Below are 15,697 nucleotides of genomic sequence, written 5' to 3'. Positions count from 1 at the left end.
TAGGCCGTGTTGGTGGTGCCACCTTACAAGTAAAGCCTTTACTTTCACGGTAATTTAGGAACGTACTCCATGCTTCTGGCAAGTGTAACGGGTATCGAACTTATGTTAAATTTCAGGTAGCGTGTGGTCTCACGTTACTCGCTAGTGTTTATTTGAAATATCCCGAAATACTTGGACAGACCTCTTTCATCTCGTGGCTGCTACATTCCCGGGTTTATCCTATTGCCACAGCTTCAGGGCGCTATCAGCCCGCCAGGGGCTAACAATGAGCGTATCAGCTAATAAATCCGCGAACAACCTGTCTAATGTGGATGTAATAACTTAGAAGCAAGCAAAACGTACAACATAAACTTCAAAATAGAGCTGTTCCTTAAATACTTCAGGCTGTAGTGGTCGGCAGTTTGACCAGACAGTGCATTAGCACAGTTTGTCAATTTATTTTTAGAACGCCAAGTTATCTTCTTGCTACATTTACATTGTGTATACTTCTGTCATGGTTAAATTCTTGAGCTTTGGAAGTTGGCCCTAAGTGCTCTCGCATAAGCACTCGCAATGTTCAATGAAGTTGTATAGGTTGAAAGGCAACAAAGATTTATGCTGCAAATATTTTTCTGGGATAGGCCATTTAAGGATTCTGTTTTTCTACAAGATCTTCGCAAATGTTTTGAATGCCAGTACAAATGCCAGTACAAATCAGTAATGTTTATTTTCCGGAGAGCATTGATGGTGAAATCTCCCTATCAATTTATTGTAACTTTGAGAAATAACCTTACTGAACGCCAGAACTAATCAGTCACCACATGTAACTGTATACTAACTATCAGCCCACTATTGTATTTGTAAAGTCGTGACACTTGTCTCTGATTTTTTACCTAAATAGAAAATTAAGGTAAAATTGTAGTTTTGACTAGGGGCTATTAGTAACACCTACAATGATGTTTATTAAGTTACTAGTTCCGTTTCCGCAGCGACCGTGCACTGAATAAAATTTGGGACCACAGCCTTAAGAAGAAAGTAACGTGCGTTACTTTTATCTGGTACGGCAACAGTAACACGTTATTTTTGTGTACCTATTAACGTAGGGCAATAAACCGTTTCTTTTTTGTTGGCGTAACGAGTAACGTACTTAGTTACTTTATTCAGTAACACAAAGAACACTGGTTCTAAGCCACAATCTACGCGTTAAATTGAGGTGAGCTTAGTGCTCACAAGCAAATTTAGTGAATATAATACAGTTACGTGAAATGAGACGAGGCGTCACCTTTGGCAAGCGTATTTATACCGAGCGAAGAAGATTGAGAATAGCGCGCACAGTGGCCAGACAAGCCCTGTTTATCGTCTTTTGTACGGTGAATATCTAGTCATTTATGTGCTAGCTATTTACGATCACCCCCAGCTGAAAATGTGCCGTCTTGGTGCCCTCTAAACATGATATACAGAAAGAGGGTAGTATGTTTTGAACCTACCAACGTGCACTACGTCACTGGGCGTGTTTTTAGACGAGCTAGTCTCAAAGACGAAAAACCTCGTATGTAACTTTCGTTACCGGGTGGATGAAACAGTAAGGACCTATGTACGAGATAACTTCTCTGGCAAGTCAATACGACAAACTGCGGCCCCGCACAAGAACTAAGGAACCAGGTAAGAAGCTAACGTCGAGATGTGTGCTATTTTAGAGAGCCTCTTTGATTGCTTCTGAAGCCAACGTCCTCGAGCTGGCTAACTGACGTGCGAAGTCCGCAGAGTGACAACCTCACGCACGTATTCGCCAGGCGTAGGTGCAATAGTCAGAATTATGGTACCCAGGGTAACGTCGGATGACAGTCATAAAGCAAAGAAAAAGTTGAGCAAGTGGCGGTGTCATGACGAGATGAATTGTAGGCGAGTTTCACGTGAGGAACACCAAATGCAAGTCATGAGTTTTATAGGAGATTTCCAGTGTGGGAATCTCTGGGGATGTGTTTTTTAGGTGGTCAGTGAGGTCATTTTTTGGGCATGGTAGGAAATCATCTACTATGACTGCATTGAAAAAGAGCGAGAAAGATCGTCGATTGCTCATGACATAAATGAGTGATCATGATGGGCGAGCAGTTGGTGAGAACGCCATGGTGTAGGCTGATATTGTAGAGCGAGATTTTGGTGAAGTCTGTAGTAGTGCAGGTGAGATGCACTGTAATCATGGTATACGTTGCCGCGTCCTATATCGAAATGGTTATTTCCAGAGTTTGTTATGAAAAATAACTGACAAGTTCTACACTTACATGGAAGAAAGGTTGGGTAGCAATGAAGATCAGGTGAAGGAGTCCAGCAGCGAAGGTCGATTCTGACGTTGGCTGTCATCGCAGGAGACTGTGTAACATTGAACACAACTGGTGAGGTGATGCCACGCAAAATAAGTGGTGCACGACGCCGTCATACGTGCGACATGCATTTAGATGAGTGGTAGTTTGTATGTCGTGAAGCACATGCAGAACCACTGACAGCATAGCTTCAGGTATAAATACCCCAGTCCCATGTGCTCAGATTTGGGTACACGTTAAAGACCCCAAGGTGGTCGGTCGAAACTTCTGGAGTTCTTTATTACTTCGTTTCTCATAATCATATGATGGTTTTTGGACGTTAAGCCTGACATATCAATCAATCAGACCTTCAGGCACAACGAGAAGTCAGACATGGTGATCTGGCTTGAGGCTACGATGGTACAGCGTGAAATTCAATGGGGATGAACATGTGGAACGATGAGTCGTTAAAGGCAGATTCGAGACGGTCAATAAGTGATCGCAAAGAAGTACGTGACACTGTTTGTCACCAATCTGATGAAACTCAGACATGGACGTGACGCTTTGGCTAATCTTGATGACCGATATGTCTCGTTGACCAGCAGAGTAGCGGGACAAGCAATAGGCCTGCAGATGGAGGTGTCGACAGTTTTACCGAACTGAGTGGGAGTATTTTTCAAGACACCAAATCGTCCAGAAGCATCCTTTAGTGACAAAAGCCACCAATTAAGTGATCATATGTGATGCCATGGAAGGGGCTGTCATACAATTAGGACGAAATTTGGAAACAACCTTTAAACAGGAAAATCAATTTTCGAGCCATATTTGCAAGGTGTTTCAGCGCGCGAACAAAGGAAAAAAGGACAGGGTAGACAGAAAGAGCGCTGACTTCCAACTAACTTTATTTCGCAGAGTGGCAAGAATTTATACGTCTAAAAAAGAAGATGAGGACCCAATCTGTCACACGTGCTGTTACTGGTGGTAGAGGACTTGTCACACGTGCTGTTACTGGTGTGTAGATCGGGCTTGTTTTTTACCTTCATGCTCTGCAATCTTCTTTTTTAGACGTATAAATTCTTGCCACTCTGCGAAATAAAGTTAGTCGGAAGTCAGCGCTCTTTCCGTCTACCCTGTCCTTTTTTTCTTTGTTCACGCGCTGAAACACCTTGCAGATATGACTACGCACCAACTAGCCCAAGCTTCCACTCTTGTGAATTTTCGAGCGTTACAGAGCAGCTGTGCTCAGACTTTGAGAGGAGACAACTTACCACGATCAATGCCCCGCTGAGTTTCACCAAAACTGCGCTGATGACGTGACTGCTAGCCTCTGTGCGCATTTCTGTGATAGCACCTGGATTAAAGCTTGCATTTATTCGGGAGCTCTTAAAGGAGAAAGGACCTGAAAGAATGCGTCAGCTTGGAAAGGACCTCAGCTAAAGAAGACTTCTCGTTGTGAAAGGTGACTGTGTCAGCGTGTGAGTGCCGCGAAAGCCTCTGAATAGAAGCACCGCCACACGAAACTTCAAACATCATGGACAGAACGCATGACTGCAAACTTCGTTACAGAGCGTAAGTTTGGCAGGTATGGTCGAACACTAGAAACGTCGACAAGTGTGGCAAAACCAGCAATTTTCAAGGAGCGAAGTGGCACTCAGAAATTTAGTTCGAGGCCAGTCCGTCGAAATACTGATAGAATGGTCGTAAGTTGCTTAATGTGTGTGACGAAGGTAGACGAAAATATTTTAACGTCCTCAAAGTGTCACAAGCACGTCGACCATTTTAATCCTTGATGAAGCGTATCTATCATTCTTTGAAAGAATGCTGGAGCGTTGCCGATACCTAAGCTTATGAGCTTAAAGTGATAAAGACCGTTGATAGTAACAAATATGGCATTTTTGCCAGCTGTGATCTATAATCAATTTAAAGTAGCGAGATTGCAAGTCTAACTGGTGACATAGAGGCAGTCGAGGGCACCTTAAATGTCCAGAAGAAGGCACACGTCTTTCATGGTAAGCTCGTTGAAGTGTCAATAATGAGATTTTTGCGCTAAGACCATAGGGAACTATACCATGGTTGAATAAGACAATGGCGCCCAGCCCAAATGCTAGAAGATGGTCCGAGGATGTTTTTCGCTAGCATTTGGTCACTATTTGAATCACTTTTCACTCTGATGTGGACGTGGGATGAGATTGGTGGTGGGTGGGCGCCGAGAAACCAGTGTTGTTTCGGTGAGTGATCAAGTTGGTATGGCCAAAGAGATCACCATAGATGTTGAAAATATCACTATAGCAGGCCAAGACCTGTCAGAGAACGTTGGCTTTATCAGGGAAAAGGTCTGATTCAATGATAAAACGAAAAGGGTGCGATGATAACTGCCTAAAGATAACATTTTCTCTTTGCCCGAAGAGGTTACGGTGACAACATTGATTTGATTGTCTCTTATGGCAATGAATTGGGCAAGCAACATCTGATAGAGCAACACTTGGGGAATGAGGCCAATTTGTGGGAGCATAAGCAAGACACAGTTCTTCAGTATGGGGGGGGGGGGGCGGATGGTTTGCAGCAGAGTAACATTGGGCGTTAGTAGGTCGTCTGCTGTTGATGTAACGATGTAGTATCCATAGGGTACTGAGTGGCTCGATCACAAACAGGCATACGCTACTGTTCGAGGCTGCAAGTGAACAAACGTGAGTGGGCTTAACCAGTTGGCGGGCTGGGCGTACCTTAGAAACAGTCAAATAAGGCCGGGTGAGCCGAAAGGAAATAAAAGCCATGCATGAGGTCATACGAGCTAGAATGCAAGAAAGGGCTGTGATGTGACGACTGCTAATGCTGACACTAGCCTGGCACATTTCGATTGCTTCTACATTGCCGCCTGTGGAAGCACGTATTGCCTGTGTCGTATATAAAGTAATACTGTTCTGTAGAGGTGCCATAAAGAACCGCTCATATTAGACACGTGGCAGGTGGGCGCCAGTGCCATCGAGGGCACTCTGAGGAACATTGTCAGCGTTTACTTTAAGCAGGCTGAGATTTGTGGGGAGCGTCAGTAGAGGGTTGATGGGCATCGATGACATTGCAGCTTCATTTTCATAAGCTGCAATATCTAGTAATCTTACTACGAGCCTCCAAAGGAAGCTTTAGAGCTGCGAAAAGCGGGATGGGTGGTACTACAGCTACGAAAAGTCACAGTAGCGGAGAATGGCCAAAGTGTAAATAAGCTATGATAGCGCATTCATAGCGTACGTAGCGTAGCAATATGAATAAAAGCCGTCATATGAGCCCTTACCGGCTGAATATGTGACCTAGATTGAAATGAACTGCAGCGCACACATTACAAGGTAGAAAGATGGGACAAATACTTCTGCGTCACTTCAACTAGCCGTGTACGAAAGCATGTACAATGTCAAAAAGTCCACAATTGTGTGCAGTGGTGCACAGCCACTCAAGAATTCTGAGGAATCTGGTTTGAGTTCTTTATTCTGTATATTCATTGCAAGTAGTGTAGTCAATATTGCACTGTAAGTACCCTAACACAGCACTGAGATTATTAACGGCAAGGAATATTTCCGGCTAATTTTATTTTGCACTAATTCAGAATTACTTGTCTCTATTGAGCCAGGCTGTGTAATGCACTCGGGATGATCGGCATATCTGAGCTCTTTTGTCATTACCTTGTAGATGTTTCAGCGTGGTTATCATGGACACCGTTCAGAAGATATGATTAGTGCTTGCTGGTAGAGTTACAAGCTATTCAAAAACTATACTAGATCGCTTCCCTAAGCACTTGTTTGTTATGTTATATGGCTGCATATTTATTCTTTCCAGGGTATTGGCATAAATTTAAGGATGCACTGTTGCGCTGACTTTGGAAAATCACTGTATGGTAAAAGAAATACACACTGGGAGTGCAGGTATGACTAACACAATAGTTGAATCCTACGCTACCTAAGCATCTAGTGAAGAACTAATGCACAGGTAGATTTATTCTCATACAGAACTGGCAACACTGGTGACTAGTTGACAGTTGTTTTCAAAGCAATTTGACTGTGGCCTGTATACCACAATAGAAAATAAAAAAAAGGTATAGAATAAAAATACGCCAATTAGCATACATCGAGGAAGAACAATATAATATGTTTATTACTGTAACATACAGGTAAGTTATTACAAGTTTTAAAATGACTACAAAAGCAGCAGGTCTCACAAAAAAAACCGCTTGGTTATCGCTATTTCAGTCCTGCATATTTAGGGGTGGAGGGAAACAATTTTTGCCCTTACCTCATATGTCTTGAGCTCATAAACCAGCAAATGCAATGAGCTACAGGAGTAATTGCATCAAAAGAATTTTATGAAAGAGCAGCAGCTATGGTGGAACTCGTAACAAGAGCGTACAAGAGAAATAAAATAAAAGATATGTGGATGGGAACCACTCCACTCTTCATGAAAGCCCGTGATGTGACCCCTTCTAACTACAGCGAATATGTTTAAATTGTAATAATTAATTAGGTTCCTATTTCTCTTTTTGCAATGCAATAAATTTAGCACTGAGCAGTTGTTTTGCGCAGTTTGCTATTCGTGATAATGCGGGAATTATTCAGCGCAAAAATGTTGGAGCCCCATGTTGCAGCGTTGTCTTCAGAGAGGAACTTGTTTCGTCGGATTGAAAGGAGCTAGGTTGCGACTGTAACCTTGCGCGCTTACATTGTTCTCTCAGTTTCACCAGTATCTATTAGCAGTGTGTTTTCCGTTTGGGCTGCGCTGCCAACAGAAAGGAATCGTTCGTGAACTATCAGCCCCACGTCTGATATGCGGCTACCGAAATTATTCATTTCAACGATGGTAGATCCGTCTTGCTCTGTGCCCATTAGAACCGCACCTTCTCGTGGTCTAAAACATTCTGCTGTAATGCTTGGTATTTTAGAGGGTAAGTTGATTGTGGTCAAAGATGGCACACTCCCGACACTTCCAGGGGAAGGTCCAGCTGGTGCGCCAGTTACGGTGGCAGCTCCTCCTACCACTGTTCCAGTTGGTGACGTTGCACCTGGTGCTGGTGTATCAATATTTTCATCCCCGACTACAGCTGAGAGAACATTTGTAGGTGAACTGCACATTCCTGTTTGGCTACCGTTGAAAATTATCCCTCCCCGGAGCGAAGTGGGCCCGCTTTAGGAGCCTACTCTCATATTAGCACCTCCACCGGTTGTACCTGATAAGTCATTCAAGGAGCCTCCACCGTCAACACCTGCACTGCTTCCTCCACTCATACCTGATTCTCCATGTATTGTGCCCTAGCTTTGAGTTCTTCCGATGCTTTCTCCAGGCATAGCTGACACCCCACTTGCAGTGCCTCCACCTCGAATACCAACGCTGCTTGCTTCGGTTACGCCTGATACGCCATTTAGAGTGTCTCCTCCTTGAGTACTTGCACTGACACCTATTGTTGTACCTGAAACTCCACTCACAGCGCTTCCACCCTGAGTGCCTGCGCTCACAACGCCAGCAGGATGACTTGCATCACTAATGGAGGGCGTTTCCACCGGGTTTGCTTGAGAGCCACTCGAAGATATTGTGGCCGCAGTCATAGTCGCATTTAGTGCCTGCCCAACAATTTTAGAAAGCGTACTTGTGGGGGTGAGGGTTCCTCCTGGGGTACCGGAGTGTGGAATGTCACTGGGCTTGAGTGAAGGCTTACTGCGTGTAATCCAGGAGCACACTACTTCACGCACACACGTTAACTTTCCTTCCTCCTCGAGTCCAATATATCCTTTCTTACAAACGCACGCTCCCCTGTTGCAATTCACTTCGCATTTCTCGGGTGTAACTCGGCCACACTTAGGCAGACAACTCGATACGCAAGACTGAAATTCGGAGTGGGCTGGACATTTGGGAAGACATCCATTGGTCTTGATGCACTTCCATGGTTTCCTCGGGTGCCTGCATGAAAAACAGGGACTTCAATGCCATCGCTCTGATGTGTGATATTCGGAATGAGTTTTAATATGATAATCTCTGCTGTCTTACATGCCAGTACTAGCCTATGATTATGAGACACGCCATAGTGGCGAATATCACAAAAACTCTGATGCCTTGGTGCTCTATAACACGTATGTGAAACGAAGTGCATGCATGTGCATGCTTGATCTGCTATGAAATTATGACGGACGTGCCTGCAGGGTGAATTTAAACCGCACACTAAGGCTGGTTGGGGAGACAACTCACACACTAAACTACCATGCTGTGTCTATTGAAATCCAAGTGGACCTTGAAACACTGCAGGGGCCAAAAAACAGGTAAAGAATTGGCGTGGTAGTCATTTCCAGATCGGTATTTATTTTATATTTCGATCATGGTGTCAGCCTTAGAGGGGTAAAAGACAGACATATCATACGAGTGACACGCGAAAAGGCAACAATAATGTGAACATGAAGAGGCAGAAAATTTAAAGATCACATTAGTAAGGTAAATATAAAAAGTGATGGAAGTGTACACAGAGACACTGCTAATGAGGATAGTTGCTAAATTAATCAAGGTATGTACCTTGCCTGGAACATTGGCTCCAGCAAAACTGCTGCCTCATGCTTTCTGATTCTTGGGCGTTTAATTAGGCCTTGCTTGGAGGAAACAACATGTCGCATTAATTTAAATGATCCTTGTGCGGAGCTGTCTCATACTGATATTTTTGAATAAAGTTAACAGCGCAAACTCAGAGCACACCCCACACAGAAAAGAAACAACACACACACACACACACACGAGCGCTGAATATTTAATTGTAAAATGATTTATTCCTCCGTTTGTCAATGAATATTTATGTCTAAGTCAGCGTTACTACGCTTGAGTACACGTCAAAAGTTGTTAGAGAAGTGAAACAGTTATGAAAAATAATTTATATGTAGTATTTAACGGGCCAAAACTACCATATATTTATGAGAGACACCGTAGTGGAGGACTCTTGAAATTTCGACCACCTGGGGTTCTTTAACGTGCTCCAAATCTAAGCACACGGGCCTGAAACATTTCTGCCTTTATCGTAAATGCGGCTGCCGCAGCCTGAATTCAATCCCGCGACTTGCGGGTCTGCAGCCGAGTACATTAGCCACTAGACCACCGCAGCGGCGCAACAGTTATGAAAAAGGTGAATCAATTACGCGAAGACCAAAAAAGTTTTTCAGATGAATGCAGGGACAAGAAACTATCGCTGGTACATACACAATCTTTTTTCATAATTTAAAAGCTTCCAAGGTCAGCCATGCATGCTGATTTTGGCTTCTGCCTAAGATAAACATCTGTTCTAACCGCGCATACAACTGGTGCAAGATTTTATATGGGCTCCTTTATCGGCATTCTTTTTACTTTTGTGCGCGTGTTCCTTGAGTCGCTCGTTGACGAACCTCCCCGTTTCATAGACGTATGTTTAGCACATGCGAGCGGGATGGCATAAACCACACTGACTGCACAGTGTGCACAGAAGACACCATGATGAGTTTCATGTCCTCCTCTGATCACGCCATATATGCGAGAGCAAAGTCACATCCCACAGCTTTGACGGCTTGCTTGGAGAAGACAATGCCACTGGAACACCATGTATGCCGGCAACCTTTTTCACCTGATGGTCATCCTATGTAAATAAAGCTATTAGAAGGAGATGCCAAAGCTATGCTCCCGCACCTGTAGTGTCAGCAAAAGAGGATGCGAAAATTGACATGGTGTCTCCTACATGCCGGGCGCCGCCAGCGTGGTTTATGCCGTCCCGCTCTCATGTGGTAAGACCTACATTGGTCAAACAGGGAGATGCGTGAACAAATGACTTAGGGAACACTCACAAAATGCCGATGAAATAGCTCATCTTGTGGCCCATAATAACTTTTGCAGCAGCTCTGAATCGCGATCAGAACAGCGTGTATCTTAGGCAGAAGCCACAATTAGCATGCGTGGCTGGCCTTGGAAGCTTTTCATGTTATCAAAAAAGATCATTTATATATCAGCGATAGTTTCTTGTCCCTGCATTCGTCTTAATACCAATTTTTGTCTTCGTGTACCTAATTCACCTTTGCCATCACTGTTTCACTTGTCTAATGTTTTTATTGTGTACGCATGTACGATAAGGCTGACTTGGACATAGCTATGCATTCACAAATGAATGAATGAAGCAGTTGATAGTCAGCGTTCGTGTGCGTCGTTTCTTTTCTTTTTGGGGGCATGTTTTGTGTTTGCACTGTTAATTTTGATTGAGGGATATGTACGAACTAGGCTGAAATTAAGTTTGCTTGTGATTCATACTGAGGTCATTGTTCAGAGTGTAAAACAGTAGAATAATAGAGTTATGTATGAATCCAGAGGCCACATATTGGCATAGAAGAAGAGCTGATGTGATGAAGTTCTTTATTTTGTTTATCTGGCAGCCCGACGCCTAAGAACTAGAAGTTTTTAAACGCCAACTACAGAATTCATCTATGCGTAGTTCATATTGACATACGAACTCGCGTTTAGAATCCCCCTCAGCCCTGCTCTTGTAACCAGAGCCTGTTGACTTCTTTTTTATTCAATCCCGATGCTTCACAATTTGAGAGTGTCACGCAGCGTTGCTTTTTTAGATTGCATCATAGAATATGTTTGTTTGAAGCTCTGAACCCTAGTATGCGTGGCTCAAACTGTTAGATAACTAAGATTAGATAACTGTTAAACAGATAAGTAAGCTCGTAGGAGTGTAACTTGAAGATGTACTTACACTACCCAGCCAGGTGGGCATCCACATCCGGGAGCACATGGTTTGTCGCATGACTTCCTGAAGGGAAAGTTGCAGGTCGCAGGGCACCCATCTACACACTCGCGATAATCTTTCTGCCATCGAAACTGGCAAGGGATGCACTTCAAGCGCGGGATGCACTCGCCCCAGGAGTTCCGTAGGTAGCGTCGCTTGCAAACGCATCTCCGCAGTTTGCGCAGCTCCCAAGGAGGCGTGAACAGAGGCCTGCAGAAATGGTCGTAACGAGGTTTCCCAGATACGGGAACTTCCAGTGGACCGCACGCCAATTCTTTACAATTGCCGGTTTCTGTAAAGTAAGGAGAGGCAGAAAATTCAGCACATAGGGTCACTTCTGTTCTTCTTAGCTTGACGAAATACTATCTGTTCAGGTAAACACAATGCTAATGAGCAGTTGATTAAGAATGTTGAAATAAGGTAAAATGACTTTCCTCGATCCGTGCGATTTGTTGTTTAAAACAGAACGATGACAGGACATTTTCTCCAAATAGCGCTCAATGCAGGATGCAATTAATTATCGAGAATACACGTAGTGCTTGGCCGTTGAAGAGTAGGTCGCGCTATCGAATATCGGCTACACTTAAGTGGGGGGGGGAATAGTAGGATCAATGCACTGAGATTAAGCTGGATGGTAAAAGACACGGGATGTTAATTATTTTTGAAACTTCCACCATAGAGTCACTCATAAATGATAGTTTTATGGAGTAATATTTTACCAAATATAATTGTTGTTATGAAAAACACACGTGGTTAAATCTTCCAGAATACTTATTGATTGTGCTATTGCTGTTTCAAATTTGAGTGATTCAAGGGTGAATTTCGTTGATATATTCGCTGGGGCCAAAATGGGCGCCTTGTGCCACCATATCTCGAGACTCGTCTTCAGGGCACGTTCTGCCACTGCGTTTGACACTCGTGTGGTTTCTGCAGACATCGCTTTTGTGCAGGTCGAGACGCCTGAGGACGCTTCAACTACCACCTACATATACGTGCCCTGCAAACGCATGGGAACGACACTGTTTGTTCTACTGAACAGTCTCGCAGTAGGTCATTAACGGATGAGGCTGTGTTGGGCTCTTAGCTTGACACCAACAGTGAAACTGTAGTCATAAGAGCGGTAACACATTTATAAAAGCAACTGGACTATATGCTATGCTATAACACTTTTTCAATTCGAAAGGGATATATATATACTCTCCTGTCTATCTCACCATGGTCGTCTATTACTCTTTTTCTTTCCTTTTCTCTTTTCCTGAGATATAGTAGCAGGCTAGAGCATGCTATCACTCTGGCCGACCTCTCTGTAACTAAACCCATCTCTCTCTCACTACATACACCATTTCTTAATCGGCGCTCAGAAATTTCGACTATGTCTGGAAAACATTGCCGATAAAAAAACAAATCTGTGGTGTAACATCCCGAAACCATGGTACGATAATGAGAGACGATGCAGTGGAGGGCTCCGAGAGTTTGGGATATCTGGTGTTTTTCAATGTGCGTTAACAGCGAACAGCACATGGGGCTTCACCATTTCGCATACACCGAAATGCGAACGCTATGACTGGAATGAAATCAGAGCCAGATCAGCAGCCAGATTAAAGGTCAGTAGCACAACACCTTAACCAACGCTCCACCACGGTGGACAAACTTTGCCGAGAGAGAAGGTCCTTGACATTTAGGTAGTGAACACGGAGTTTGTTTACTGTTACACACGCCATAGGTACACGAATTTTTTTGAGAGCTCAAGCTAGGCGTTCGCTCATGTTTTCAACTTACGGGTATGCAGTGCGCTTCCTAGCTGACGCTGAAGTATCTATGTAATGACCATCTGTCACTTATTAGGGAACTTGGTACCTGTCCTGATAAAGTTCTTGGGCATCTATGCTTCTTAATGTCTTCTGGCATCGTACGCAGCTGCTCCTGCTTGCTGCCCGCATCAGAGCAGGTTCAAATGCCCCATTTCATAAAGAACGACTAAATGTGATGAGCTGACTCGCAATCGAAGCGAAGCATTTCTCTACATTTAAAAGAACCCTTGTGGCAATCCTAATCATTTTAGAAGATTTCTCAGGTAACAAAGGTATCTGCTGTAAAGTGACGCTCCACGTTACGTACTACAATTCAGAAAAGCAATAAAGGAATATTTTTGCCATAAATCAGCCTTCTGGGTATTCACTTGAACAGCTGCAGTTGGCAAGGTCATACAAAAGAGTAAATGAAGTCTTATATTGGAAGGTATCGTGAGCATTCACATCATTGCCAAGAAGCCCCAAAACGCAAGGTGAAAACTGACTTCGAATGCATGAGCTTACGATAGGTGGTCACATGTCTTGAACGCCGGACAAGCGGCCGCAAGCCAGCGGAAGGCACCAGTAAGAAAAAAATCCGCCACTTTCACAAAGTGAATGATGATGAAGGAGCTTGCTTGGAACTAATTGGCAGATCCCGTGAATCCTCCGTAGATGTCCTCTACCATCATATAATGACTTGACACGTTGTTATAGGGGAGATTGTATATACACGTTATATATAAAGATGATGTTATCCTCTACATACCGGTGCAATTATATACAATGACTACAGTACTGGTTACGAGGCTGTAGAACGCATTTTTCGAAGATTACAGTTCTGTGGTCAGTGAATTATGTGGCACGGGGATCTTGAAATAAAGGTAGCAGTTGAACGTTGTTGAAGACAATGTCGATACAGGTCCCGAGTCGTGGTACTCTGTCCACCGCTTGCGTTCCGCCTCTGCTTCGCGGGCTCTCATTTCGGAGTCCACCCATCGATTAGCCTTATTCGCAGCACAAATGGCACATAGCGAGTTATAGATGTATAGTGGATACCTCGTTCATTAGCAGAACCATGAGTGAAATGGGGGCATTGTGGCTGCTTTTATACTTCATGAGAGTTATGGTGACTTTGCAGGGTGTACATTGCACAGCTGCAGCTCCTGCGTACAACCGAAGGGACATATCCCGAGTCTAAGTAGCTTGGTGAGCAAGCCCCTCAATACAGCGCCAGATTGCCGGTACCCCCCATAGGTACCACGGACACAGTAGGGCTTGAACCAGGGTCACTGCGCGCCTGCGCAGTATTTTATGACTGAGCCATGCCAGTGCTTGAAACTCTTTTGCAATCTTGCTTAAGGCAGGCTTGATGTCGGAACAGTAATCGCGTTAATATTTATAATAAAGCGTTTTAGAACAGCAAATAACAACCAGGCGTCACACAATGAGATAGGGTAACAAGTGGGTCGTCCAATGTTCCAACCCATTACAAAATCTTGTTCTTATTCACCTATTAACTGTGGCGCATACCCACTTCAGGCATAATTCTTCAACGTCGTCAGCCACTGCATGAACAATTGGCACAAAATTCCTTCCAAGTGTTTAGCAGATGCCACGCTTCTCAGAAGAATTACGAAAAATAGCATAGCGAATGCTAGTCTATACTACCCAGAAACTAATATTAATGCCATAGTGGGTTTCCAGCAAGTGTGCTCGCAGCAGTATCTCAGTGAGTGTTTAGAAAAGGCTCTGAAAGGCAGCTCTCCCAGCTTTCGGTGTGACTGTGCTGTGCCTTCTGCGCAAGCCTGGCATTTTTTGAGGATACCGCGTGCATTCACTTTTCCCTGGAGTTCTTTCCGGCTTGGCTAATAGCCACCTGTGTGGTGTTCTGAATCAGTCTGTGAGCCTCTGTACAGTTCTTAAGGATATAAACGCTGAAACGACGTGCTAACAAAGGAATTTTGTTACAGCAGTCAACCACGCACGTTTTCACTTGACCACTTGAATGAAAGCAAATATTACTATTAGGGGTGTTTTTCAGCAATATAAAGCAGTTATCGCGACGACTTGCTCATCAAAGTCGTTTTCCTGAAACAGTCATGTGGCGTTAAATTTGTGAAAAACTACACATTTCCGCGATGCTTACGCGAACTATTTACCTAATATGTTGGCATAAAAATGTTGTCATGGCGAAAGTCATCAAGGTCATGCTTTTCTACTGAAGAAAGTTAGTGCTACATTTGGTGTTTAATCGGCTAAATTGTGTTAAAAAACGGATGTTAGAGCTCAGCCAAATTAGAATGGGGAACAATCCGCAAGAAATATTTGTGACTGAAAGAACTCTTCAGTGAACGTGACGTTCGTTACTATGAGCTAGGCACAAGCACTTGAGCAATATATTTTAGTGAAACTAAAACAAAGAACAAATTGGTAGTCATGAGATAAGTTTTCTACTGATCACGACTGCGCTAAAAATTAATAAATGATATGCTATTACGGCTCTCTATTTTGTATCAACCAATCTACTGAACTCAAGTATTGACTTTATTGCTTGTTTAGCTTTTGAAACGCCACGTTTTTTACATTCTTATAACCCACAGTCGCATAGCTCAACCATGAATTTAGTATACCTAGCATGCTTTACAGCCTGGAGGTTAGTAATATGAAAACTTACTGCTACAACTGCTGTCGCCGCTTACGGGTACAATGACAATCGTGGCCAAGACGACAGCAATGCACTGCATGCTGTTTCTCGCAATGCAGCCGGCAAAAACTCCAGCACACGTAGCGTTCGACTTGCCGGAAACCTTGAAGCCACTCGCATTGTTTAGGCCGGAGTGCCGAAAAGAGTCTTCGATTGT

At 43.7% G+C, this 15,697-nt stretch overlaps 1 protein-coding gene across 1 annotated transcript; it reads right to left on the bottom strand.

The window, feature by feature from the left end:
* Positions 1–6,395: 6,395 nt before the first annotated feature.
* Positions 6,396–15,697, bottom strand: LOC119164247 (uncharacterized). Its single transcript, XM_037416396.2, has 3 exons — positions 15,511–15,697; positions 11,011–11,335; positions 6,396–8,216 (listed from the first exon to the last, which is right to left on the bottom strand). Exons 1-3 carry the CDS (start codon positions 15,578–15,580, stop codon positions 7,571–7,573), a joined length of 1,041 nt encoding a protein of 346 aa, XP_037272293.2. The 5' UTR covers positions 15,581–15,697; the 3' UTR covers positions 6,396–7,570.

The sequence above is a fragment of the Rhipicephalus microplus genome, chromosome 8 (assembly GCF_043290135.1).
Source record: "Rhipicephalus microplus isolate Deutch F79 chromosome 8, USDA_Rmic, whole genome shotgun sequence".
NCBI classification, from domain to species: domain Eukaryota; kingdom Metazoa; phylum Arthropoda; class Arachnida; order Ixodida; family Ixodidae; genus Rhipicephalus; species Rhipicephalus microplus.
Note: the sequence above shows the minus strand (reverse complement) of the source record. Positions and strands in the feature narration are given on the sequence as shown.